The following is a 26,420-nucleotide window of genomic DNA, read 5'->3' as shown; positions in this document are numbered from 1 at the left end:
CCCGTTTGCCTTTTTCTCCTATGAGTCCTTGGGGACCTGGGAATCCAGTTGAGCCCTATGGAGGAAACAATGCAATCACTGAAGCAAATGACAAGGGCTGTGTGTGTGAATATGGTCTCCATCCCCCCCCCCATCCTTCTCAGGCTTACCTTGGGTCCCTGGCGACCAGGATAGCCAGGCAGACCTGGCACTCCCAACTTGCCCTGGGGAAAGAGGAAAAGATCAAAGCTCTCATCTGGCCAGAGAACAGAGAGTGGGGGGTGGGTAGCTAGAAAAGCCTTTGCAAGCAGAGGGAAGAGGGCTTTGCATCTTTAAAAAGCGGCGCCATAGCTCAATGGCAATCTCACTGGGGTTTCAGGTGTTAGCTGGGCGTCAGTCACCTGTTCAAAACACTTTTGGAGAGTGGCGTCTGCCTTTTGCTCCTGTCCAAATCTGCTGTCTGTGGTTAAGGTTTCCACCACAGCTTCTGAACTCCCCTCTGCTTCCGTCTCTGGCTCATCATTACCCCCCTGAACTGTCCCTGTGGTGGCTTGTGAGCGTGTAATCACTAGCACCCGTTTCACATGTTCAGCCAGGTCATTTCCCACGAGCACGGCTGCTGGCAGAGTCGATGAAATCGCTAGCCGCCAATCTCCCCTCCAGCCTTGAAAGTTGACAGGTACCTCTGCTACTGGCAGAGAGATTACCTGCCCCTCAATCCCTGCCACCTTTATGCTCTCATTTGGGATTATAAACTCCCTAGGAATAATATCTGGATGGCACAGGGTTACCTGGGAACAAGTGTCCCGCAGCCCCCTATACTGACGGTCAAGTATTCCTACGTCCACCCCTGCTGTCTCAAACAACTGAGAATCTGTTTTTATTAGCAAGCAGCGCTTTACCTCTATAAGAGGACCATTTTCCTCAGCCTGATCAGCAGAGGTAGCTGTTCCAGACTGAGTAGTCATGGCAACCGGCTCCCTCAGTGACACTGAGCCTTGCTCTTTCTGGACACAGAACACAGCTTTTGGCTTGGTCCCACTAGAATCCTTAGGCACCATTCCTTTTAGCTGCTTCAATTTCTCACACTCTGAGATTAGATGACCCTTTCCCTGACAGAAATAACATTTTCTGGTGTATTTTGATTCTCTCTCATCTTGTTTTGGTTTTCCCTCCAAAATCTGAGGTCTTAGTTTCATGTCTGAGGGCTTCCCTTCACCATGGGCCCCTCCCCCTTGCTGGCTTTTCCCTGGTCCCTGACAGTACTTGCTGTAGGTTTCTTTGGGTTTACCTACAGATTTCCCCTCACCCAAGGGCTTTCTTATTTGGGAAATAAAATCTGCGATCTCTGCGGCTGCTGCCACAGACTTCGGTTTCCTTTCCCTCACCTGGAATTTCAATTCCCCATGCAGGACTGAATAGAACTGTTCCAGGGCTATCAAGTCTTTAAGCTGCTCATAGGTCTCTGTCCCTTCCTGCGATAGCCATTTCTCAAGCAGCCTCACCAATTGGGCCCCCACTTGGGTAAAAGTCTGCTCTGGCTTCTTGGTGAGGGACCTGAATCTTTGTCTCAGCTGCTCTGCATTTATCCCATGTCTGGCAAACACCAGTTTTTTAAACTCTGCAAAATCTTTCATCAGTTCCTCAGGCATCTCGGCATAAACCTCAGCCAGGCTACCACTGATTAAAGATCGCATGATGGTCATCTTCTCAGTTTCCCTCACTGAGAAGTCCACAAACGCTCTTTCCACTAAGGAAAAGAACACCTCAGGACAATCTTCCTTGTGGTACACAGGGAATTTCTTCAGGTCAGCTTTAGACAGTTGGCCTCCCTCAGAATCCCTATTATTATTATTGTTCTGATTCATCAGTTCCAATTTTTTTAATTCAAACGCCATTTTCTCTCTCTGCAATTCCAATTCAATTCTCTGTATTTCAAATTGCCTTCTTTCTCTCTCTAATCTTTCCTCCATTTCCCTCACCCTCAGTTCATGCTGTTGGGCTAGGAGTATTTTTCTGAGTTCTGGGTCCTGCTCTCCTGTGCTGTCACCTTGCACTGAGCCAAATTCATCCTCAGAACCTTGGTCAATCTGGGGGTCTTTCACTCCACTCATTTCTGCCATCTGGCTTCGAGTCAAGGGCATAATCCCCCCTCAGAACAGGCTGCTTTAAAAGTCAAGCCTCAAAATAAAACGACCACTTTTTTCCTTCTTGCCTCAGAACCAGCTCTCCCTAGAGATTGCTGCTGTTCTTCAGCACTAACTTGCAACAGTATCGAGTCAGAGCCTACCCCCCTCTGCTGGGCCTCTCAGCTGGCAAGCTAGATCACTGTTACCACGCAGTTTTGCCTCAGCTTTTTCCCGCCAAAACTAGGCTGCCTCAGAGCACCTTAATCTAAGTCTCCCCAGTTGGCACGTTCTTCCACTAGTGCACCCCCCCGTGAGGTACACCTAGAAGATTACCTACGCGCCTCAGACTGTCCCTGACTAGACCCCCTTGCTCTGGGCACACTTGCCAAGGCTTTGCTGGACCGCTGGACAACTGGACCAGTCGTATCCCACACGCTGGACACCAATCAATGTGACAAACCCAGACCTACTGGGATATGTCACACAGTTACACTAAGCTGCCACCAACCATTCCCTGTAAGAAGTCACACAGACCAGGGATGGATTTTTAAACAATAAAAAGAATAAGGTTTATTTAAATACACACAGGGAAAAATAAACAATCAGGTGAATAGGATAAAGTAACGTGGCTTACTCTCACTCATACAAGCATACAGTTTGGTTCACCCAGAACCCTTAACTTGAAGCACAGACCCTGAACCTATCAGTTCTGGCTAACCAACAGACACCTGAACCTATCAGGTTGGTACTCTGACACACAGTAGTACCCTGTCTGACACACAGACTCCCACAACAGCTTCTTCTTCCCAGCTGCTGCTTCGTCACATCCCAGTGTCTCTCAGCATCTCTCACAGCATCTCCTCATATATATACAGTACAGCCCCTCCTCCTGATGTCCCGCCTTCCACTCCCCATAGGATGGAACTTTCCCTCCAAACCCATGACAGACAGGTAACATCAGTGCTGTATGTAACACCTCCCCTCTTTATAAGTTGTTTTGTAGGGGGAAAGCTAACGTGCTTTTCACCAAAAAAACAACCTGAATAAAACTTACAACAACATTTATACATACCATATTATACTTACTCATACTTACATTCTAAGTTAAACCATAGCAAATAGGCATTTAAACATTTACCATCTACATTACATCAATTTACCTTTATTCATACAAACCAAATTCAAAACCAGGTACATTTAACTTTTTGTCATCATTATATACACATAGTCCATGTTCTTTCGCCGTCTTCATTCTTCAGGTCTTCTTGATAAGGCGTCAGCAACACAGTTCACTGACCCTCTGACCACCTTCACTTCAAAGTCATAGTCCTGCAGGTTTAAAGCCCACCTCATAAGTTTGCTATTGTGGGTTTTCATTGTCTTTAACCATTGCAATGGTGAATGGTCAGTACACAGAATAAAATGTCTTCCCCAGATGTAAGGCTTGGCCTTCTGGATCGCGTAGACTATGGCCAAACACTCCTTCTCCACGGTTGCCAAATGTCTCTCACCTTTTTGAAGTTTCCTACTCAGGTAGGACACTGGATGCTGGTCACCATTCTCATCCTCCTGGCACAGAACTGCTCCTACCCCGCTGTTAGACGCATCGGTGTAGATGATGAACTCCCGGTCGAAGTCTGGAGCACGCAGGACAGGATAGTTGATTAACGCCTCCTTCAACCTCTGGAACGCCGCCTCACAGTCGCTGGTCCACGGGATGCGGTCATCAGCCTTCTTCCTCGTCAGATCGGTCAGCGGAGCCGCAATCTCGCTAAACCTCGGGATGAACTTTCTGTAGTAGCCCACCAACCCAAGAAATGATTTGACTTTTTTCTTGGTGTTGGGTCTAGGCCAATCACGAACAGCTTCTATTTTGGCCTCCAGGGGTTTTATCATTCCTCCCCCTACCATGTGACCCAAGTATTTTATTTCTGGGCTACCCAGCTGACACTTGCTGGCCTTTACTGTTAGCCCTGCTGCACTTAACCTCTGCAGCACTAACTCCAGGTGTATCAGGTGATCTTCCCAGGTATTACTGAAGATCCCTATGTCGTCAATGTAGGCCACTGTAAAGTCACTGAGCCCTGCCAAGGTCTGGTCCATCAGCCTTTGGAATGTGGCTGGTGCATTTCTGAGACCAAAGCTCAGGACTCGAAACTCATAGAGACCAAAAGGGCTGCAAAAGGCAGTCTTTTCTTGATCCCTGGGATCAATTCTTAATTGCCAATATCCCTTTACCAGGTCCAATGATGAGATGAACCGACAACCCCCTATGGTTTCAATCAGGTTGTCTAGCCTGGGCATTGGGTAGGCATCAGGAGTGGTTACACGGTTTAATTTCCTGTAATCAACACAAAACCTAATGCTCCCATCAGGCTTGTCCACAAGGACTATCGGAGAGGACCAAGGACTAGAAGAGGGGACGATTATGTTCTCCCTCAGCATCTCGTCCAGCTCCTTCCGCACCTTGTCCCTATAGGGTCCCGTTACTCGGTATGGGGATACTGCCTGCGGGGGTGCATCCCCTGTGTGGATCCGATGCATCACTCCCTTCACTATCCCCGGCTTGTTGGAAAACACCTGTTGATATTTACTAAGCAGCATTTTTAGTTCTTGCTGCTGGTCTTGGGTGAGTGCAGGACTGATCTTTACCTACTCTGGGTTGTATTTTACTTCCCCTCTACCCTCCCAGAAGGGTAATTCAGCTTCCTCACTCTCAGCTGCTTTTATCGCGAATAAAACCCTCTGTTCCCCTCTGTAATAGGGTTTTAGGGCATTCACATGAACCACCCTCCTTGCTTGGTTCTCCTCCTGCTCTATTAGGTAGTTCAGGTCTGACATCTTGGAAATGACCCTATATGGTCCTGCCCATTTGAGCTGCAGTTTATTCTCTCTGCAGGGCCTAAGCCAAAGCACTTCCTCCCCTGGGTCAAAGTGCCTCTCTCTAGCTTTGTGGTCATACCATGTTTTCTGTCTGACCTTCTGAGCTTGCAGGTTTTCTGCTGCCAGCTCTAGATTTCTCTTTAGGTCATTCATCAAGGTGTCTATGTATGTCACAACGTCTTGTGGGTCATCCTGGGTGATCTGCTCCCAATTTTGTTTGATCAAATCAAGGGGCCCTTTCACCCTTCTCCCAAATAAAAGTTCAAATGGACTGAACCCGGTACTGGCTTGTGGCACTGATCGATAAGCAAACAAAAGGGATTGCAGCTTCTGGTCCCAATTGTTTGGATTCTCTGCCAAGTAAGCCCTAATCATGCGCATTAGAGTCCCATTGAACTTCTCAGTTAACCCATTACTTTCAGGATGATAAGCAGTGGTTTCCTTGTGCTTAATTCCACAGATCTGCCATAAGCGTTTCATGAGCTTTGATGTGAACGATGCGCCCAAATCTGTGATTATCTCTGAGGCAAATCCCATCCTGGACATATACCCTACCAAAGCATCGGCCACTGTGTTAGTTTCAATGTTAGTCAAGGGTATGGCTTCAGGATACCTTGTGGCATGGTCCACAATTGTTAGAATGAACCTGTTCCCCCTCTTTGTGGCCTTGGGCAAAGGTCCCACAATATCCACCCCTATGCATTTGAACGGAGTGTCAATCACAGGCAAAGGGCACAACTTTGCTTTGGTCCTGTCGCGGTTATTCCCCTGCCTTTGACACACATCACATTGTTTACAGAACTCCCTGATCTGCTTCCCTATGTCAGGCCAGTAGAAATTCTGTGTGATTCTCTGCTGTGTTTTGTTCACTCCTAAGTGTGCAGCAAACATGTCAGAGTGCCCCCTTTGTAAGATCATGGGGCGATACTTTTCAGGTACCACCAGCTGACTTCTGATCCCATCTCCCCCTTTTGAGATATTCCTCAGGGTTTCTCTATATAAAACTCCCTTTTTCTCCAGAAATCTCACTGGGGTTTCAGGTGTTAGCTGGGCGTCAGTCACCTGTTCAAAACACTTTTGGAGAGTGGCGTCTGCCTTTTGCTCCTGTCCAAATCTGCTGTCTGTGGTTAAGGTTTCCACCACAGCTTCTGAACTCCCCTCTGCTTCCGTCTCTGGCTCACCATTACCCCCCTGAACTGTCCCTGTGGTGGCTTGTGAGCGTGTAATCACTAGCACCCGTTTCACATGTTCAGCCAGGTCATTTCCCACGAGCACGGCTGCTGGCAGAGTCGATGAAATTGCTAGCCGCCAAACCCCCCTCCAGCCTTGAAAGTTGACAGGTACCTCCGCGACTGGGAGTGAGATTATCTGCCCCTCAATCCCTGCCACCTTCATGCTCTCATTTGGGATTATAAACTCCCTAGGAATAATATCTGGATGGCATAGGGTTACCTGGGAACAAGTGTCCCGCAGCCCCCTATACTGACGGTCAAGTATTCCTACGTCCACTCCTGCTGTCTCAAACAACTGAGAATCTGTTTTTATCAGCAAGCAGCGCTTTACCTCCACAAGAGGACCATTTTCTTCAGCCTGATCAGCAGAGGTAGCTGTCCCAGACTGAGTAGCCATGGCAACCGGCTCCCTCAGTGACACTGAGCCTTGCTCTTTCTGGACACAGAACACAGCTTTTGGCTTGGTCCCACTAGAATTCTGAGGCACCATTCCTTTTAGCTGCTTTAATTTCTCACACTCTGAGATTAGATGACCCTTTCCCTGACAGAAATAGCATTTTCTGGTGTATTTTGATTCTCTCTCATCTTGTTTTGGTTTTCCCTCCAAAATCTGAGGTCTTGGTTTCATGTCTGAGGGCTTCCCTTCACCATGGGCCCCTCCCCCTTGCTGGCTTTTCCCTGGTCCCTGAGAGTACTTGCTGTAGGTTTCTTTGGGTTTACCTACAGATTTCCCCTCACCCAAGGGCTTTCTTATTTGGGAAATAAAATCTGCGATCTCTGCGGCTGCTGCCACAGATTTCGGTTTCCTTTCCCTCACCTGGAATTTCAATTCCCCATGCAGGACTGAATAGAACTGTTCCAGTGCTATCAACTCTTTAAGCTGCTCATAGGACTCTGTCCCCTCCTGCGATAGCCATTTCTCAAGCAGCCTCACCAATTGGGCCCCCACTTGGGTAAAAGTCTGTTCTGGTTTTTTGGTGAGGGACCTGAATCTTTGTCTCAGCTGCTCTGCATTTATCCCATGTCTGGCAAAGACCAGTTTTTTAAACTCTGCAAAATCTTTCATCAGTTCCTCAGGCATCTCGGCATAAACCTCAGCCAGGCTACCACTGATTAAAGATCGCATGATGGTCATCTTCTCAGTTTCCCTCACTGAGAAGTCCACAAACGCTCTTTCCACTAAGGAAAAGAACACCTCAGGACAATCTCCCTTTTGGTACACAGGGAATTTCTTCAGGTCAGCTTTAGATAATTGGCCTCCCTCAGAATCCCTATTGTTATTATTGTTCTGGTTCATTAGTTCCAGTTTTCTTAATTCAAACGCCATTTTCTCTCTCTCCAATGCCAATTCAAATTGTCTCTGTTTCTCTCTTTCCCTTTCCTCCATTTTTTCTCTCTCTAACCTTTCCTCCACTTCAAATTGCCTCATCCTCAGTTCATGCTGTTGGGCTATGAGCAATTTTCTAAGTTCTGGGTTCTGCTCTCCTGTGCTGTCACCCTGCACTGAGCCAAATTCATCCTCAGAACCTTGGTCAATCTGGGGGTCTTTCACTTCACTCATTTCGGCCATCTGGCTTCGAGTCAAGGGCATAATCCCCCCTCAGAACAGGCTGCTTTAAAAAGTCAAGCCTCAGAATAAAACGACCACTTTTTTCCTTCTTGCCTCAGAACCAGCTCTCCCTAGAGATTGCTGCTGTTCTTCAGCACTAAATTTGCAACAGTATCGAGTCAGAGCCTACCCCCCTCTGCTGGGCCTCTCAGCTGGCAAGCTAGCTTGCTGTTGCTACGCAGTTTTGCCTCAGCTTTTTCCCGCCAAAACTAGGCTGCCTCAGAGCACCTTAATCTAAGTCTCCCCAGTTGGCACGTTCTTCTACTAGCGCACCTCCCCGTGAGGTACACCTAGAAGATTACCTACGCGCCTCAGACTGTCCCTGACTAGACCCCCCTTGCTCTGGGCACACCTGCCAAGGCTTTGCTGGACCGCTGGACAACTGGACCAGTCGTATCCCACACGCTGGACACCAATCAATGTGACAAACCCAGACCTACTGGGATATGTCACACAGGTACACTAAGCTGCCACCAACCATTCCCTTTAAGAAGTCACACAGACCAGGGATGGATTTTTAAACAATAAAAAGAATAAGGTTTATTTAAATACACACAGGGAAAAATAAAACAATCAGGTGAATAGGATAAAGTAACGTGGCTTATTCTCACTCATACATACACACAGTTTGGTTCACACAGAACCCTTAACTTAAAGCACAGACCCTGAACCTATCAGTTCTGGCTAACCAACAGACACCTGAACCTATCAGGTTGGTACTCTGACACACAGTAGTACCCTGTCTGACACACAGACTCCCACAACAGCTTCTTCTTCCCAGCTGCTGCTTCGTCACATCCCAGTGTCTCACAGCATCTCTCAGCATCTCTCTCTCACCACACAGGCATCACATATATATACAGTACAGCCCCTCTTCCTGATGTCCCGCCTTCCACTCCCCATAGGATGGAACTTTCCCTCCAAACCCATGACAGACAGGTAACATCAGTGCTGTATGTAACAGCTCTCATCTGGCCAGAGAACAGAGAGTGGGGGGTGGGTAGCTAGAAAAGCCTTTGCAAGCAGAGGGAAGAGGGCTTTGCATCTTTAAAAAGCGGCGCCATAGCTCAATGGCAGAACACATCTTTTCAAGATGAGAAGCCTTAGCAATTCCCAAGTTGTTTCGTTTTTAAGGGTTAGGCCACAGATTATGGGAAATATCTCTGCTCGATACTCCAGAATAGCTACAGCAAGTCACACTTTTGGCCTAATGGGCCAAATGCTTTCCTAAAAACAGACACAGGTATGTTGATAGGGATAGTGACTGCTGGACAGGTCTCTGGATGCAGAGACAGAAGTTGGGAGTTCATTTCCCCTCTGGGCCTCCTTGAAAGGGAGCAGGACTCAACGATCCCTAAGATCTCTTCCAGCTTTGCAGTTCAAAAGTTATTCTTATTATTTAAAGTTACTCACCTTCTCACCAGCTAGACCTGTAGCGCCTGCTTCTCCAACAGGTCCTGCCTGACCTTTCAGACCCTCAGGACCATCCTCACCACGTACACCCAATGGGCCAGCATCACCCTATTTAAAAATGAAGGGGATAGAAGAGTTATTGCTAGTGGTAGTTATAAATGTTAGTAAATGTTTATAAATGTCCTCTGCCGTTCCTACCAACTTTCACCATTGGCTCCGATAGCAGGGGGCTGATGGAAGTTGAGACTGAACAAAACTGGAGGGCCAAAGATTACCCATGTTCATCCAGGGACTTGGGTGTACATTTTACAGAAGGGTAGGGTCTTCTATTCTGAAGCTGAGGCTCCAGTACTTTGGCCATCTCATAAGAAGAAAAGACTCCTTGGAAAAGACCTTGATGTTAGGAAAGTGTGAAGGCAAGAGGGGAAGGGGACGACAGAGGATGAGATGGTCATGAATAGTAATAAGCTATTTGCATGTTTCTGTTCATGGGGTATTCTTGGCAAAGATACTAGAGTGGCTTGCCAATTCCTACTCCAGGTGGATGAGATGGTTGGACAGTGTCATCGAAGCAACCAACATGACTCTTCGTGACCCCATGGACCAGAGCATGCCAGGCCCTCCTATCTTCCACTGCCTCCTGGAGTTGGGTCCAATTCATGTTGGTAGCTTCAATGACACATGAACAGAAACATGCAAATAGCTTATTACTATTCATGACCTGGGCGGACACCACAGGGGTTCTAGATCAAATCAAGCCTGAATTCTCTCTGGAGGCATATAGGTTGAAACTGAGGCTGTCCTCCTTTGGGTCCATCATTTACTGTGTTTTTAAATTGTGTGAATTTTAATGTTGTGAGACACTTTGGGTCTCTTGTTGGGAGAAATGCGACACCATCATCATCATCATTTATCAATTCTCCCTGATTATTTCTGCCCTCCCTTGAAAGAACCCCATTCATACTTCCAGAAACACTGCAGGACTGGTAAAGGTATTGCTCACCCGGTCACCTTTGGGCCCCATATCACCCTTGAAGCCAGGAAATCCATCTTCACCCTAGAGAGAAAGAAGCAGAGAGAGAGAGAGAGAGAGAGAGAATGCTCAGATCATCTAAATATGGCACTGCAATATATAGCATAAAGAAACTCTGCATATTTATACTTACCTTTTCGCCTTTACTGCCTTTCAGGCCTCGCACGCCAAAGGCCCCCTGGGAAAACATGGAAAGGAGTGGCAACATTAGCCAAAAGCAAAACTCACTCCCAGGTTATTTATCTCAAAGCCACATTCAGAGGCAACTAGGTAGGAAGATTTGCTATATGATGGGAAAAACCAAGGCTAGACAGTTAAGTCCAGGTAGCCAGGTAAGAGGTTCTGAAGGCTAATGCTCAGGAGCCCTTCAGCATTACTTTGTTGGAATGAAAGTTGCCACAGTTCCCACAGTGGAGATGGTGGCTCTGGTATTTTAGGAGCTGTAGTCTATGGGCATTTGGCATGGAAAAGTTTCATAACATCCGATCCAAATAATGTTTACAGGTAGGTAGCTGCCATTGATTTAACTGACATCCCCAAGTATGCATCCTTGGGACTATAGGTGAATGCACAGGATCCTGGCTGGAGCCAGAAGACAAAAATCGGCCTTATATGCCATTCTTGGTTGGCAGGAGGTGGTAAGTACCTACCTTGACTCCTCGGGGACCTGGGTAACCTATTGGGCCTGCTGCACCAGATGGACCCTGGAGAACAGAGAGTTCTTTAAAATATGTCCTGCAAAATATTTCTTGAAAAGACTGCTGTAACAATCTAATTTTTAAGGTCTTAGCATAGAGTCAGGAGGCGAGAGGAGATTTCCACCATCTCTAGCATAGAGTCTTGTTATCCCTGTTTGGCTTGTATTTCTGTATGACTAACTCAGGTTTTACCTGGGCTCCTTTCTCGCCAGCTGGCCCTTCTCTTCCAGGATGACCCTGAAAAGAAACACCAGAAATTCAGATTAACAATGTATCTGATTAGAAACACCTGATGAAAGATGTCTGAATCAGACCATAGATTCAGAAAATGCCATTTACTCTTTGGACACTCAGGTGGATACCTTATTTTATTTTAATGTTCTATTGATATTATTTGCATGTGTCAATACTATACTGGTTACTTTAATTTTATTTTATTTTACTGGCCACTTTTGCATTGTATGTCTTTCTTACTTTGTTTTATGGTATTATGTAAACCTGCCCAAAGTGGCCTGGGTTGCCAGATGGGCTGTATAGAAATTAAATAAATAAATAAAACAAACTGTGAACCTGTTTGAGAGTATTACGCTGCACCTCAAGAGCAGTGGTGCAGGAAGTTGCTTGGCAGGGGTGGGGGCATCTCTTTTATTTTACAGTTGATTGATTTTTTTTCCTCCATAGCCTCTGATAGGTGGGTGGGGGAAAAGCATTTGGAAGGGGGAAGGGAAATATATCACATGGTTCCTTACTAATTTATTTTTACTGAAGGCCTGGATTCCCAACTGGTTCTCTATAAATAGGAAAGGGGCAGAGAAAAAAAAGAGTATAGGGCTAGATAGAGTACTGATAGCAATACAATGAATTTCCTGATAGTACATGCATGCGTCTGTATGTACACAAACACACACACAGGTGTGTGCACATATACATGTGTGTTAACTTTTGGGCCAGATGTTACTGCTAGTGTGGGAATTATCCAGTGTCGACTAAGTACCAAAGGTAAGGATTTTCACTAAATCAAAGATGCTTACCGGAGGCCCGTCCATTCCAGCCAGCCCTAGCATCCCTTGTTTTCCTGGTGGGCCCTGCCGAGAGAGAAAACAGATAAAGAAGGTGGCATTCTTTGAGTTTCCTGAGTTGTTCAGATCAGGGAAACATGACATGTGATATTAGGGTCTCCACACTGAGGGATATGGCTCCCCATTCTCTCTTTTTATCCAGCAAACCCAAATGTCCAAGAATAGGCAAATCCATACCTGGGAAAGTTACTTTTGGAAAGAATACATAATGCAACTCAGTACAATACCCTTTTTTTCAGGTGGGCAACAGAAATTCACTGCATTGGTCATTACTTTTATTAAGTTTACTTTGTGAGGTGGGGGAGGGGAAACCTAAAAAAGTGCATGGCCTACTTTAAAAAAGAAAGAAAGAAATTTCATCAAACTATTCCATCAAGCACTGTATGCCCTTGCAAGCTAATAAGAAAAAGTAGCACAGAAATATTACTTGTACATTGAGGGGGTTGGAGGAAAACAGTGCCAAACATTGTGTTGTTTTGCAAATGAACATTGCTGCAATCACATAAGCAGTGGTTCCTAATTTTGGATCCCCAAATGTTCTTGAAATAAAACTCCCAGAAATCCTGGCCAGCACAGCTAGTGGTGAAGGTGTGTGTGTTTTTTTTTAAGTCCTAGTCCAAAGACATCTGGGGACCCAAGGTTGGAAACCAATGTTCCAAAGTAACACAATGCAGGTGCTGTTCCTGTCATATCCCCAACTCTGGTCAAATCCTCACTGTAAGAAGCGCCAATTTGAAACTGAGCCTATGCTGGTACATTTTTGGACCAACCCAGTTCATACTGCAGATGGCTGGGCACACACTGTCATGGGACAAATAGCACTTGCTGGACCAGCCTTCCAGTAAATCCCTTGAAATGGTATTTTCACACCAGGTACACAACAAGCCTGGCATGGATTCTAAGGCCAAGCCACAACCTTCTTGACATCAACTTACTTTTTCACCTGGAAGTCCAACAGGACCCTGTGGACCAGGCAAACCCTAGGGGAGGGAAAGCAAGATGATTAGAAGTAGGGCAGAAATCCAAAGAGCCCCAAATTCTCAGAACCCTCAGATTCTTTACCCTCCTTTCTGGGAATAACTAAAAACAAAATAAAGCATATTTAACATTTTTAGAACATTTGTGTCATAACAAATTTGTTAGCCTTTAAGGTGCATCAAGACTCTTTCTTATTTTTGTTCTGGAAATGCCCCTTGAGTCAAAATGTATGTGTTTTTCTCCAAGGTCCAGCTCCAAGGTGGTGGTGGTGAAACGATGACTGTCAAGCAGAAGTCAGCTGTGCGCTGATTGGCTCAGTTCCCGTGATGTCACAAAGGAGTTTATCCTTAAAGTTACACAGCAGATCCTACATGCCTTCAAAGAAATGTGTGTGTGTGTGAGCTTCCTCTGCTCAGATGATGGAGCAATGAATCAACATGGAGATGTTGGAATAGCCAGGCAACAGGTTCCAGAATAAGGTAGTGCACTGTCCACTTGAAATATGGCAGGAAGTGAAAGACAGATAAGCCAGCATCCATTTCACTGACATACCTGCCTGCCATTTCGGCTGTAAAGGCAGGATGAACCCTATCTCAGGTTTTTGGGTTTTTTTAAAATAAGTTCTGTTTTCAACTTACACATCTCTCTTCACTCTGCAAACCTCCAGCCTAATACCCTTTCCCTTCAGGATTCACTTTAAAAATGTTGGAACTGAGGCAGCTCATGGATCAAGCAGGAGGGCTCCTCACTTCAAAATTTCAGGAGGGCAGATACTCCCCTGCACTGGCCGTGAGTTGCTGAAGCAACGGAAACTTCCCTCCTGGAAGTACATAGTAGCTATGTGAGACATTTCAGACGGCATCGGGTCTGGGAGGAAAAGGCTAACCTCAAGGTTCCCAATACAAATGGATCTTTAAAATAAGGTTCAGCAACCATTAAGGTGTTTAGAACCAAAGATAATGCCTCTGTGGGCACACAGTACAATGAAAACAAACCACGTACCTGAGGCCCAGGGTTTCCCTGCTGCCCAGGTGGTCCTGGTTCACCTGGAATGCCCTGAGGACAGTAAAAAAAAGCTTGGCATCAGTGAAAATTCTGCAGGTGCAGGTTAAGACAATATGGCAGAGAGAAAGAGGCAACCGCATGTACATACTTAATCATGGCTGTGTGATTCAGAAGGAGACCAGGATTTGAGGATTCATATCTTTGGGAAAGAGGGAGTCCTGGCTCCTTGAGCATGTGCCAAAAGCAAGGTTTTGATGCAGGCTGCCATTCTCCTCCTCTTACTTTGACAGCAGGTTTCAGTGACCAAAATAAGTGCTGACTGTTATATGGTGGTAGAAAACTGTGGAGCAGCAATTTCTTTCAAGTTAAACATTCCGCACACAGGCTACTAAATGGTTCTGTTAACTTATGAGATGAAAAATCAATTATTCTGTATTTATTATGGCAAAAGATGAATCTATATGACCAAGCCAAAGAGTGTGGGTACTTACTCTTTATTTCCATCCCATGGCAAACAAAATAAACCACTGTTTTGCCCAGGAACAACCAGGACTGCCTTTTGGCATATTCTGGGCACTTAGGCATGAATCCAGCCAATGACTCAAGTTTCTTGAAGGAGCACTTCTGCCTCACTGCGATGGACTGTGGCATCCATCATCAGAGTCAGTGATTTTGCCAAAAGGGTCCTCCCAAGAGCAAAGAGCCAAACTGATATCCATGATTTCATGACTGGCTCTCTTGCCTCTAAGTGGACATAGTTCTGCCAGGCAAAAAGAGTCAGGCTGCATGACCAGAGGGTTAGAGTAGGGCTAATGGAAAAGCTGCATTAAGTGGCAATTTGTCATGGATTTATTGTTATGGCAACATGTTAATACACATGGTTGTTCAGGAGCTAGACAAATTAAAAAATGGAAAATTTTCCCTTTATATTAATAATTCATTTCCTCCATAGCTTAAATGAAAGACTTAAATTGTCTTGGTTGATGCTACTACTACCACTGAGAAAATCAGTAATTGTAAATCCACCCTGCACCCTACAAGACACAATTCTACACCACGCTATAAAATGCAGCCTACTATCATGTCTAAGCACACAGGTAAGCAGAAGGCAGAGCGATATCTAGGGGCTGATCTCTGGGCGATCATTGATACATTAATCTTTATTTTTTCTAAGAACCACAACAACAGATAAAGCCTCCCCTTCTCTGTTATAGTGAAAAAATTTCATTGAGTTCCTGAGTTCTAATTAAAATGAAACAAACTCAATCCCACAGGTCTGAATTCTGCTCACTCCTCTTTTAGAGGACTAGGAAAGAGCACCTGAATCCATGCTACCAGAAGAACAGCTCAAGTTGGACTTCTGTTTTCCATCCTCTGGTTAAGGCAAGTGATGGAGAGGATCAGATTCACATGAAGACAATGACATTCTCATCTGATCAAAACCCAATCTGTGGTCAGCTCTGGCTCTTTTAAAAAGAGCTTCCTACATCAAAACCAAAATGGCTTGTTTGTGGACTATTACCTCTTCTTAGATTGCACTTCTCACACAGTGTTATCGGACTCTGTGCTACAGATCGGTTTGGCTCCATGACAATACCTTCAATCTAAATGAATTCTTGAGAGCTAAGAGTTGCCTTTAATTTACAAAGTATTGCCAAGGCTTACACCTATTGGAAGACCTTCTCCTCAGCCAAGATTTGTGGGGGGCAAGCTACAGTCTACACATGCATAAAGGCCCCCATTCCCTTTATTATTCTTGCTTCACTTACAATGGATCTTAATCCAGTCGCTTCTGTTTAAAAGCCATTTCTTTTGAATTCACCAGGGTTGGCTTGACTTCATGGCTCAGAGGGGATTGGGTATGTACTGTAATTTTACATGTGTTTTTTCTAACGTATGTCCCACCAGGCTCTGGGGACTTACTCCCTAATAAACGCGTAAAAGGCTCCAGATGACATGTCTTGTTCCTACTGATTCAGATAACACTCCAGTTCTCTCCCCCACCATTCCCTTTAAATTAATTAGCTATCATAAATAGGAAAGTTGTTCAAACAGAAAAGGTGAAGAAAATGCATTTAAATGTTGGCAAACAAACTTGGGATAAGAGAATAGGTTCAAGCATTTCCCCCTCAAATCCATTTTGGTTGTGGGTTTTTTTTCCTCCCATCCCTCTTCTTCAAGAGCCCAAAGCAAAGTTGTCACAGGACACCCACAAGAGCCCCCAAAGTTTTGCATTTTGTTACTGCTGAAGAGTTAGATCCAAGATTCAGATAGGAGTTCACAAACCAACTTGCAGAACACGTTATATTGTTTGCAGGTCCTCGGAGGAACACAACCACTCGCTCAGTCCCTTGCCTTTGACTACTCTAGCAAAGGCTTCTGGGAAGTGAAGTGCGAAGCATCTTAAGAGACAAAGGTTTCCCATCAACAATTCAAAGGTAAGAAGCAAAAGGCGCAGCTCTCACTCTAGCATAGTTTATTCCCTTAAATGTCCTTCAGTATTCTTTTTAAGAATACAGGTGCACACCTTTTACCATACACAAGGGGAAACATATACCAATGGAAGTCCCCACCATCTGTGCTTTCTTACCAAATTGCCTTTCTGTCCAGGCGCTCCATCAATACCACTGGGACCCTATAGGACAGAAACAACAAGACAAAAGTCACCACAAGTTTCCTGCAAAAAGCAAAATCCAAGAAATGCTGGGAATGAAACTGTGCCAAACAATGTAATATTCAAACAATTATTTTGCACGGATGGCAAAGAATGCACATTTGGCCACTAACTTCACATAGATATTAGGTTCTCATAGTGCTACTCGTGGTGATGAGACCAGGGGTGGCCTGTGCTCACACCATAAGTGGGTTTCCATGCCAGTTTCCTTCTGTCATCTCCCATATGCATCCATCCCCTACCTTCTATGATTTATTAGAGGTGAACAGAAGTCTAAAAAATATTCCATAAGCTATTTCCAAGGGTCAAAAGAAAAAGTTATCATTTTTGAATCAGGTTCTTGAATCAGGGCCATATTTGGCAAAGTGACTATAGGCAGTATGGGCGTAGTCAGTGCCATATTTGAAAAAGGCTGGACAAGATATTTTAAAGATCTAGTTCCTGATTTTAAAAAATACTACTCCATGTTAACACATTTGCTATCATTTGTAGTGAGTTTAACAGTTATTTTTCAAATGCCTACCACTGCTTCCTCAAAAGGGAATAATTCCTGTTACAAGCTTTGTAAAATCTGAACTTGATCCACCCTGTCATTTTGAATTTATTTATTTATTTATTTGTTCCATTTTTACCCCTCCCATCTAGATTCGGGAATCTGCTCTGGGCAGCTTACAAAATATAAAGATTAAAAACAACATTAAAATAACTTTGGTGATAAAAGCAGAAAATAAATAAAGAAAGCATGATCCAAGATGGGTTAAAGAAGCTATTTAATGGGAGGGGGAAGGCCTGCCGGAAGAACTGAGTCTTCAAATTGTTTTTAAAAATTCCCAGCGAGGGTGCCAGTCAGATCTCCAGGGGGTAAGGTGTTCCAAAGATGAGGGGCCATCACTGAGAAGGCCTGGTTTCTTGTTCTCTCCTTCTGGGCCTCTCTCAGGGTTAAGCCCCTCAGCTGCCCAGTCTGGCTTGATTGAGTGACACGAGCAGAGTTAGGTGGGGACAGGCGCTCTGCCGGGTATTGAGGCCCTAAACCATGTAGGGCTTTATATGTACGTATTAGTACCTTGAAATCAAAGCAGAAGTGAATGGGTAACCAGTGTAGGGCCACCAGAGTGGGGGAAATATGTTGGGTGTCTTTTCACCCCAGTTAATAATCTGGCAGCCATGTTCTGGGCCATTTGTAACTTCCGCATCAGTTTCAAAGGCAGCCCCATGTAGAGAGCATTGCAGTAGTCTAATCCTGAGACTACGAGCGCATGGACCAGACTGGTGAGCGACCCAACATCAAGATAGGAGTGCAGCTGGGCAATTCACTGAAGATGAAAGTGGGCAGAGCGGACCACAGACACCATCTGGGACTCCATGGTAAGCGCTGAGTCAAAATGGACCCCCAAGATGTGGACCACACTCTTCGTGGTGAGAGTTGCCCCCTCCAAAAAAGAGTGAACTTCCCAAACCACTGATAGAAGGGGTGCCCACCCTCAGGACCTCTGTCTTGTCCGGGTTCAACCTCAGACCATTCTCCTGCATCCATTGCTCTACGGCTGCCAGGCAGCACTCAAGGGACACAACGGCATACACTGCTGTTGGAAAAAAGGAGATGTACAGCTGTGTGTCATCAGCATACTGGCAACACAAAGCACCACACCTCCTGATGACCCCACCCAGCAGCCTCATATAGATATTAAACAGCATTGGGGAGATAATCAACCCCTGTGGCACCCCACAATTGAGACTCCAAGGGGCCGAAACGCTCTCCCCAAGCTGTAGTCTCTGGGGACGGTATCTTGGTATTTTCTCACTCCAGTGAGGAGTCTGGCCGCCGCATTCTGCACCACCTGAAGTTTCCGCATCAGCCTCAAAGGCAGCCCCATGTAGAGTGCGTTACAGTGGTCTAATCTTGAGATTACAAGCACATGCACCAAGGTGGTGAGTGCCCCCGTGTCGAGATAGGCCCGCAGCCAGGCGATCCACCAGAGGTGGAAAAAGGCGGTGTGGACTACCGACACCACCTGCGTTTCCATGGTGAGTGTCGGGTCCAGATGTATGCCCAGGCTGCGGACCCCACTCTTCACAGCCAGGGCCACCCCCCCAAACGTGAGAGAGTCACCCAAGCCGCCAACTACAGGGCCACCCACCCTCAGAACTTCCATCTTGTCCAGATTCAGCCTCAGCCCATTTTCCTGCATCCATTTCAGTACGGCCCCCAGCCAGCGCTGGAGGGACAGGACGGTATCACCTTCAGTTGGTGAAAAGGAGATGTAGAGCTAGGTGTCATCAGCATATTGATGACACGAAGCCCCACACCCCCTGATGACCCCTCCCAGAGGCCTCATATAGATGTTAAACAGCATTGGGGAGATAATCAACCCGTGTGGTACCCCACAATTGAGACTCCACGGGGCCGAAACGCTCTCCCCAAGCTGTAGTCTCTGGGGACGGTCCTCCAAGAAGGATCGGAGCCAGGCAAGCACCAGACCACCAATTCCCAAAGACTGTAGATACGAGATTGTAAATATCCATATTTTACCTAGAAAAACATTCAGGAAATCTGGTTGCATATGTTGATTCCATAGCCATTAGCCAGACTTCTGGTTTCACTGAGGTGGATCAGGCTTATTTCTGGCCAAGGTGGTATACTGAAACTTCAGCCTTCCCACAGACATAAGTGTCTTTGAACAAAGAAGCAGAGAGAGAGAGAGAGAGAGAGAGAGTAGCCATGGGACAAGGGGATTAAAGAGCCATGAAGAGAGAGAGAAACCAGACAAAGAGAAAGGAAGTTACCACACACGGGGTAAGAAGAGAGGGAGAGAGAGAGAGAGAAAAAAAAGAGACAAGAGACAGGGGTCCAGGAGAGAGGGAGGGATAAACCACAGAGAGAAACAGAGAGAAGCCAACAGGATTTTTGAAGCATTGAATTTTAACCACACTGTGATCTTATGGTCTGCATTGATGCTAATATTCAGCAACAAACTGTGCAAATTGCTTCACATCAAACTAGCTACCTAAACAATCCTGCTGAGTGGTAATTATTAACACAATTGCTCAATTTGGGGTTTTTGAAACTGAACCAGCCTCCTTGTGTCCTTTTGTGGTAATTTTTTTTTAAAAAAAAATTAAAATAGAGGGGGGAATGTAGTTCCTCAGGTGTGATGGAGAACCTTCAAAACCTAGAAAAATGTCTCTATAATCACTCAAGAGTACAAAGGGATGTTTTGAGCTACTTCAATCTCTCTCTTTTTTTTTTAAAGTGGGGGGTTGTGAAGAGCTTAAGGGATGCTAAGAGGGACATTTGGCTCCTCCAGGGCTTCAGGCAGCCCATGGGTTGCAGGTTGCCCACCCTTCTGCTACAAATAGACCTAAAGCAAACCACGGAAAGTAGAAACACAAACATTTGCACTGAGTAGAGAAAGCAGCAGGCAAATCTACATTATGCTCCTCGTCATTGCACAGCGCTATAAATACACAGGACAACATGAAAAGCAGACCTCAGAGCCTAACTGAAATTTCAAATGCTAAGCACTGCCCCAAATTCAAATGCCCTCATCAAGTTCTGAAATACAAACCCTGGCTGAGATGAATTCCATTTTGCTTCTGAATGTAATTCTTTGCATTCCCCAGATCACAGAATAATTATACAGATGGAAAGTAGGAGAGGCCATTTTGTTCCAGCTCTCCATATTTCTCTCTCTCTTTCACTATGATTCAGGAAGGAGGGAAACAAAAAGAATTCATACCGGTGGTCCTGGGGGGCCAGGAGAACCTCTCGAACCAGCCAAGCCACGCACACCCTAGGAGGGAAAAATTGGATGTGTTGGTGATGCCGAAAAATGCCTTATGCATTCTACATCCTTCAAAGACTGTGCCCCAGTCTCAGTTTGCAAGCCTTGGTCCAACCAGGACAAAATACATGAGAAATACAGAGCATTTTTAATCCACACCACTTTTTCAGTACAGCTGAAAAGAGCATAGATACCCTCTTCCCTCCCAACTCCAGTTTCTTATTGGTTGTTCCTTGGGTACAGAGACACAGACTAGTGATAAATGCCATCAGAAACACTTAATTAGTAAGTGTGCTTGTTAGACTGCCCATGACAGCCTAACAGAAATAGATAAATTTCCTTCTCAAGTATAAAATACAGTGCAACTATTTACCCAGTATGTTATTAGTCTGTGGAACTCCACAGTTTGGTGGTTTGTATTGGTTCGTTTATTGGCCAAACAAATGTTCGACATTTCAAAGCCCCACCTCCTCCAGCAGGCATCCACTCACAGAGAGCATCCAGAGGAGGCAGGGCAGGAAAGCTAGGCTCCTTCCTCCAAGTGGGTGCCCACAAGAGGAGGCAGGACTTTGAAGGGCTGAGCACCTATTTGTCCTGTAAATGAACCAGTAGTTTGTGCCCCATCCATAGTTGTAATCCAAAGAGGTGTAAACCAAACTACCTCAAATGGCTTAGAGTCTTAAATTAACTCCATCTCCAATGCACGGCTTGACTGAATCTGAGAGCAGATACTTACTGCTTCCCCAGGCTGTCCTGCAGGGCCTTGCACGCCATCGGAACCCTGTGGAAAGAAGGCTGGAATCAAAGATGGTCTCAGGACTTTGCCACTAACTCTACTGGCTCTCACACACTCATATAGAGACACAGAACAAAGAAAAAAAGTAGGAACCACTTTTAAGATACAATGTGGAGACTCCAGCCACAAGGGGGAAGTAGTCGTATGTAACTTTTAAGCTACAAAGACCATCACTGAGCCTGGAAAAGTTACTTTTCTGGTTATAAGTACCAGAATCCCCCAGCCATTGCAATCACCCAAGGTCACAAATGTGAAAGCTGTAGTCCTCTAAAATAACTTTTTCCAAATTCTGATCATCCTTTAACACTCATCATTCTCACTTCCTCCATATTTCTGAGTGGCTGGACACTGCATTGTACTGCATGTCAAGAAGCTAGAACTGACAATTATAGCGAATGAGCACTATATTTATACATTTCGTTCTGACGCTCTTGTATATATCAAACAATGTCAGGGAACAACTGTATATTTGTCCCGTTGTTTGTACTGTATTTTTCACTGTTCCTTTCAATATGTGTTCTATTGACTACACTGCATTAGCGCTAGTCACAAACAGATCCAATCTTTTCACATGTGTGTGCTATATTTTGTTTGGCTATTAAGGGTTTGTTGTTGTTTATGGCAGGTAGCATTTCCACTCACAATATTGTCTTATTTTTGATTTGAGTGATCACTTATATCATTCCTTTAGAGCTGTTTGGTGTACCCAGATTACATCATTGATAATGTACCAAGTGGAATGTGGTTTGAGAGGAAATCCTGTTCCTTTTGCCTGCCTTCTGCATGCTCTAATAAGAACTACAACTGCAATTTGTAAATTGTACTTTAAAAAAATATCATAGTTTAGTGCTATAGCAGCTATAGTGCTAAACTGATGCAGCACTATTTCAAATCCTTACCATGTCTTATCAGTTTGGTGCTATTTCAACTGCTAAACATTTTGAAAAAGAAGAAATTTAAATTCTGGTGAAAGACCTTGGTAAGAGGGTGGTGACAATAGTGGAGAGGGATGAGGAAGAAGGAGGGATTATGTACTGTTATGGGCACTTGAAACATACCTTGCAGAAATAATCAAACATTTTTCTATGAACAACATCAGTGAGTTAAATGCCAGAATGTGGTATAGAGAAGTTCTCATCAGCCCTAAATAATTTCTGTGTAGTCATGCTCTTAGTTAGTCTTTTCATGTTTTTGATGTCCAGAGAATACCTGTCATCTAGATCTGTCTGCTGAGGATTGTATTGTATGCTATTATGGAACCCCTCTGTGCTGCAGGAGATTCTGGTATATATTATGAGGCACACATTCAATTCCCAAGTGAACACTAACTTGGCCATGACAGAATCACAAGAGTGAACACCATGACCCTGCAAAACCCACCCAATACATGGGCATGTCGTGGAGGAAAATCAGCATCAGCAAGGAAGCACTTTTTCATAGAAGCTCAGCTGTTGGTCCTGATCTTATTGCAGAACACCTGATAACTTTCCAGACCACCATAGATTCCTTGGCATATTGTGTGAAAGCCCCACATATATAAGTGATGATAATGTGATAAGTGATAAAATATCTCCTCTTCTAATTAATCTAGGAAATAAGCGCACATCCAGATCAAAGGGATGCTTTCCAAACTTGCCTCTTGAGTTCCAATAAATTGTGCCAACTTAACCACAGTAAAAATGTCCTATAGGCTTATAATTACGTATTTATTTTTCTTTACATTCTTTTTTGTTTGTTTGTTTCACCGCATCGCACAGCCCCATCCCAGCCCCAAGTTAGTGCTCTCATAACTAGTTAAAATCATTTGGGCCAATCTTCTCCAACCCATTAACCTCCAGATGTGCAGGATGACTACTCCCTCCATTCCCACCCCTTGACAGTACTGACTACACATATGCAAGGCAACACTTTGGGCTATTGTAGAGGAAATTACCCATTTGCACCCCTAAAACAGATTAGCAAACATTCCTAGGCATTGACTTCTATCCATCCATACCTTGGATTAACACCTACCTTCGGACCATTGTCTCCAGGAGCTCCAGGTGAGCCTGGCTTCCCTACATCTCCCTGTATAGGAATAAAATGACACGTTAGTAAAGATGCTATCATGGAGCAGTAGTACTGGCACTGCAAACATTTTAATATACTTACTCGATTCCCTTTTTCCCCAGGAAGTCCTGGTAGACCATCAAAGCCCCTGTCCCCCTATAAGTAAGAAGAAAAGCAGTGTCAGCAACAACGGGAATGTCTCAATCCTACTGATAACAACCAGTATATCTGCCTGAATCCAAAATACTTAATTTAACAACAAAATTCCAAATTATTTTTGTTTCTCTTTTCTACCATCCTTTGAGTTCATTGCACAAAGAGCTTTGTTAATAGTAAATGAAAATTATCCTTACCAAGTTAAAAGTCTATGTGGTGCATTTATATGTGTATTCACATTTGTCAAGGTACCAGGATATAGTGTGGAGCAAATTTGCTACTTCACCCATGTTATTGTTGTGTGCCTTCAGGTCAGAACTGAAGTAACAATGGATTCTTCAAAGTATGTGAGATATTTAAGGAGTGATTTTAGCATTTCCACATCCACAGTGAGTTTCCACGGTTGAGCAAGGATTCAAACCCAGGCCTCCTCAGTCCTAGTCCATCACTCTGCCCACTAGACCAGCAGTTCCCTACTTTGGGTAACCCAGGGGTTTTTGGATTGCAACCCCCAGAAACCCCAGCTGGCATCGCTGGTGGTAAAGGCTTCTGGGAGTTGCAGTCCAAGAACATCTGGATTACCCAAGGTTGGGAACCACCACACTACACCACACTAGGTATCCATTATTCCATCTTACCATCCTGAAATAGAACCCTCAAGATAGGTTTACAAGAATAATCATAAAAAACTTGTGACTTGTTAATGCTGAGTTAAAATAAGAATGAAACCATTCTAATTATCTTAACATTTTAATTTGTATTTAATTTTATCTATATGCATCCATAATTTTAAACTAGGCAATGCTCTGATGTGAATAAATAAAAAACAGTACTAAAGGTGAGGAGGAGATCAGATCACAGTTTTGATGTAAATTATTGGGCGCATGTATGTCACAAGGCGCATGAAACAGTGGCATTCTGGGAGAGGGGAAAGGCTGCCTCGCTGGCATGTGACATATTTTTTAACTCTTCTATTTAAAAAGTTGTTTAAACTATACTTAGATTGTAAGCGATAGGCAACAGCCACTTTGTATTTTCTGAAATCACTTATCAGAGAATGAGAGTGAGGAAGAGAGAAGATTTTCGGTGAATAACAGTTGCTAGGAAACAACAGTGGGAGGAGGAAGCTGTTGCCCAGACATCCGGTCTGTGGGGTTTCCTAGAGGCCTCTGGTTGGCCACCATATTCTTCTTTCATCCTGTATTCACCTCTACAGCTTAAGGCTAAACTGTATGTGATGTTGACTGCACAGTTCCGCCTTTGAGTACTTGAATTTTTTAGCATAGCCTGCTTCTCCTCCCACATACACACATATATGGATAAAAGCCTTAGCATGGTTGGTAAGAAGGCTTTAATCCTTTGCCTTCTCATTGCAAACTTGTTGGGAGGGAGGGAATGCCTACAATTTGCACTGCCAAAAAAGAAAAGGGTCCCCTCTACTTGAATCATGGCTTGGTAGTCTGACACTGCGATCCCTGGTTCTGCTGTAATACAGTCTGGATTAGATGAAGAAATTGTCCAACCTGGCACAAAAAGCTTCTGAGTACTAGTAGCCTGTGATCCAGTACAGATGAACCACAGGCCACAGGCCAGCATTGCTTCTGCCATTTTAGAGTAACAGCAGGTATGCATGTTCCCGCTTTGTTCAAAACCATCAGGGGCTTTCCTCATGTTCAAACTGAGAGGTTATATATCTCTGAATCCCAGATTCCCAAGATAAACAACTGAGAACATATTGTTGCTTTCATCCCCTGTTTGTGGAGTTTTATGGAAGCACCTGGCTGAACCAGCATTGGAAACAGGATGCTGGGCTAGACCGGATTCGGGTTCTTTTAATGTTCCCGCACAATTTCCTTTGAGAAATGTTTTGTTTCCAAGACCAGAATAAAAGACAGAGAAACTAGGTTGATAGCTCTCTTCTCCAAATACAGTTTGCATACCTATTGGGTGAAAACTTTTCCTCCTGCCAAATGCACCAATTTCAACATGAAAAAATGGAAACTTAACTGGCATTTGAAAAGGCAGGAAACTATTGTGGGACAGGGAATATCATATGTTTCTTTCTCTCTGCCCCCCCTGCCTCCCTCACATCAGTTCTACCCCAAGCTTAGAAAAGTTACTTTTTTAATAGCAGCTCATACAATCCAACTGCACCGCCTACATGGCCAATGGCCATGTTGGCAGAGGGATCCTAGAGATCCTGGGAAATGTAGTTTTTTAAAAAAAACTTTCCAAGCTCTGATTTCACCCCACAATCAGGCTATGAAGACCTTGGGTCCAGTTTCTCCTGGCAATCCTCTGGCACCATCTGCTCCTGAACGACCCTAAAACAAAGGAAGAGGAAGGAAGAGAGAAAGACATGAATGGGAGCATTACTTGGCCATGAAATTCAGCTATAGCCAGGGTGAGGCAGAAGCCCTTACCCGCTTTCCAGTTTTCCCCGTGGGCCCGACTTGTCCCTGTATACCAGGAGGACCCTACAAGAAGAAGGATATAATAGAGATCAAGAAGTGCTTCACATTTAATCTTCCCCAATGCTGACACTAATTTGTGTGTTGGTCAAATGTTATGTTTTATAATCATCGTTCTATAGAGGTTTTGCCAACAGATATCTTAAGTTTATCTGAAGGTGGAAACTTAAGGACCTCTACACATTGCTTGACTACAGCCAACAACTCCCATCCTTCCTAACAACTAGCTTTACTGACACTTGGAAACAGGAGTCCAATAACATCTGGAGGACCACAGGTTTCTCACCTGCAAAGAGAAATGTTGTTATGAGCAGTCACAAGACATAACAATATTTGATGCCTCCAAAACTGCTAGCCATGGCGGACTTTCATTGTGACAAAGCAGTTGATTACTGATTGCAATTATACATTGGTGATAGCTCTTTAAAATAGAGCTATCCGTATTTCTGGAACA

General features: G+C 44.6%; 1 protein-coding gene across 5 annotated transcripts in view; it reads right to left on the bottom strand.

Moving 5' to 3' along the window:
- The window catches only part of LOC110071416 (uncharacterized), a 181,834-nt gene that overhangs the window by 52,500 nt on the left and 102,914 nt on the right, over nt 1–26,420 (bottom strand). For all 5 annotated transcript variants that reach the window (XM_078386437.1, XM_078386436.1, XM_020779102.3 and 2 more), the window contains 17 exons: nt 25,919–25,972; nt 25,766–25,819; nt 23,442–23,495; nt 23,304–23,357; nt 21,231–21,275; nt 20,450–20,503; nt 16,629–16,673; nt 14,036–14,089; nt 12,991–13,035; nt 12,008–12,061; nt 11,169–11,213; nt 10,929–10,982; nt 10,412–10,456; nt 10,249–10,302; nt 9,246–9,353; nt 150–203; nt 2–55 (listed from right to left, as the gene is read on the bottom strand). In XM_078386437.1, the coding sequence (XP_078242563.1) occupies nt 2–55; nt 150–203; nt 9,246–9,353; nt 10,249–10,302; nt 10,412–10,456; nt 10,929–10,982; nt 11,169–11,213; nt 12,008–12,061; nt 12,991–13,035; nt 14,036–14,089; nt 16,629–16,673; nt 20,450–20,503; nt 21,231–21,275; nt 23,304–23,357; nt 23,442–23,495; nt 25,766–25,819; nt 25,919–25,972 (927 nt within the window). The remainder of the gene's footprint in view (nt 1; nt 56–149; nt 204–9,245; nt 9,354–10,248; nt 10,303–10,411; nt 10,457–10,928; nt 10,983–11,168; nt 11,214–12,007; nt 12,062–12,990; nt 13,036–14,035; nt 14,090–16,628; nt 16,674–20,449; nt 20,504–21,230; nt 21,276–23,303; nt 23,358–23,441; nt 23,496–25,765; nt 25,820–25,918; nt 25,973–26,420) is intronic.

Source organism: Pogona vitticeps, chromosome 2 (genome assembly GCF_051106095.1).
Source record: "Pogona vitticeps strain Pit_001003342236 chromosome 2, PviZW2.1, whole genome shotgun sequence".
Classification (NCBI taxonomy): Eukaryota; Metazoa; Chordata; class Lepidosauria; order Squamata; family Agamidae; genus Pogona; species Pogona vitticeps.
This window is presented reverse-complemented; position numbering and strand designations above follow the sequence as displayed.